This window comes from Ceratina calcarata, unplaced genomic scaffold (assembly GCF_001652005.2).
Source record: "Ceratina calcarata isolate Rehan_Ccalc_2016 unplaced genomic scaffold, ASM165200v1 scaffold100.2, whole genome shotgun sequence".
Classification (NCBI taxonomy): Eukaryota; Metazoa; Arthropoda; class Insecta; order Hymenoptera; family Apidae; genus Ceratina; species Ceratina calcarata.
Genome location: NW_017130863.1, coordinates 122,744 through 124,464, shown reverse-complemented (window position 1 = coordinate 124,464; position 1,721 = coordinate 122,744). Strand labels below are relative to the sequence as shown.

Genomic DNA, 1,721 nt, shown 5'->3' with positions numbered 1-1,721 from the left:
TCTATTAATTAATTAAATAAATAATAATTAATTATAATTGATAGACGGAGCCGCTATCCGCACATATATTCAACCTGGAATCGACGCGGTGGCGGCCGCTACGTGCGAAGCTCTCACCGGTGTTCACGTCAGGGAAGCTCCGTGAGATGTTCTATTTAATAATCGAGTGTTCGCACACTTTTGAGAAGTATTTAGACAAGCAAATCGAGAAAAACGAACCGATCGAGTGCAGAGAGCTGACAGCGAAGTTCACGACCGACGTGATCGGTTCGTGCGCCTTTGGGATCGACATGAACTCACTGTCAGACGAGGAGGGCGAGTTCCGCAAAATGGGCAGGGAAATACTTGCCGTTAATTTCGAGAACATTGTACGATTGAAGTTGAAGCAATTCATGCCAGGACTGTACAATTTATTGGGCTACGTGATACCCGATAAGAAGTTTGCTCCGTTTTTCACTAAAGTCGTCACAGACTCTATCAAATACAGGAAAGAGCACAACGTAATGAGGCCGGATTTTATACATTTGCTAATGCAACTCCAGGCACATCCGGATAAATTAGATAACATCGGTGAGTTTTAGTGAATCATTCAAATATAACTTATCAATCCTATACTGATAAAGTTGTTTCTTAAGTCATCGAACAGTACAATGACACGAATATTTAAACATAATTACTGAATTCAATTGAGATATATTTATGTATGTTGTGACGCGTTCCTCATTACTCATGTCTGTTTAAAGAACGATTAAAATAGATAGCACCTTCTTAGAAAACAGTAACATAGAACAGCTTACTCGTGCTAATTTACAAACTCTTATCGGTCCACGTCATAATTTTAATATTAGATCTCTTTTCATCGACCATTATTACTGAATTTTTTACAGAATTGACGGATTCGTTGCTGACAGCGCAGGTGTTCGTATTCTTTGTCGCCGGTTTTGAAACCTCCTCGTCGACGATGAGTAACGCTCTTTACGAATTGGCTAAAAATCAGGATATACAAAATAAATTGAGAGAAGAAATTCGCGCGAATTGGGGCAACACTGATGGAGATATGAAGTATGAAAACGTTAAGGAAATGAAGTATCTAGATAAAGTATTTAAAGGTTTATAGTATTAATCATAATGGATATTCTAATAATGGACATTAATACTCATATAATTACATAATAAATCCTAATAAATGATTTAATCAATTATTATTCATGTCGTTCTCTGTAGAGACGTTAAGAAAGTATCCACCAGGAGTACACTTGCTAAGAAAAGCTGTTTCTGACTACACCTTTAATGGGACCAAAGTGACGATACCGAAAGGGACCCAAGTATGGATTCCTGTGTACGCGATACACACAGACCCTAATTTCTTCCCAAATCCGGAAAAGTTCGATCCTGAAAGATTCAACGAGGACGCCGTTGCCTCCAGGCATCCCATGACCTACCTCCCGTTCGGCGATGGACCCAGAAATTGCATTGGTATTGTTCTTTGATATTAATATCGGGCGATCCTTCAAACTGTTTACTGATAATCACCTTATGAATAGATCATTGAATAATGGAATGCAATCGTGATTGTGTTATTGTAATGTTTTAAGCTTGGCCTTGAAAAAAAGAATATGGAATATACGAAATGTAGACATAGTACGCGGACGAGCTGAGAATCTATTGATGCATACAAGAAGTCGAACCACCGCTTGGCCTCGAGATTAATTATAACATAT

At 38.4% G+C, this 1,721-nt stretch overlaps 1 protein-coding gene across 1 annotated transcript in view; it reads left to right on the top strand.

The window, feature by feature from the left end:
* Nucleotides 1-1,721, top strand: part of LOC108631932 (uncharacterized) — an 8,360-nt gene that overhangs the window by 4,981 nt on the left and 1,658 nt on the right. Inside the window, exons 9-11 of the mRNA XM_018036211.2 lie at nt 45-570; nt 888-1,109; nt 1,225-1,476. Of these exons, the coding sequence (XP_017891700.2) occupies nt 45-570; nt 888-1,109; nt 1,225-1,476 (1,000 nt within the window). The remainder of the gene's footprint in view (nt 1-44; nt 571-887; nt 1,110-1,224; nt 1,477-1,721) is intronic.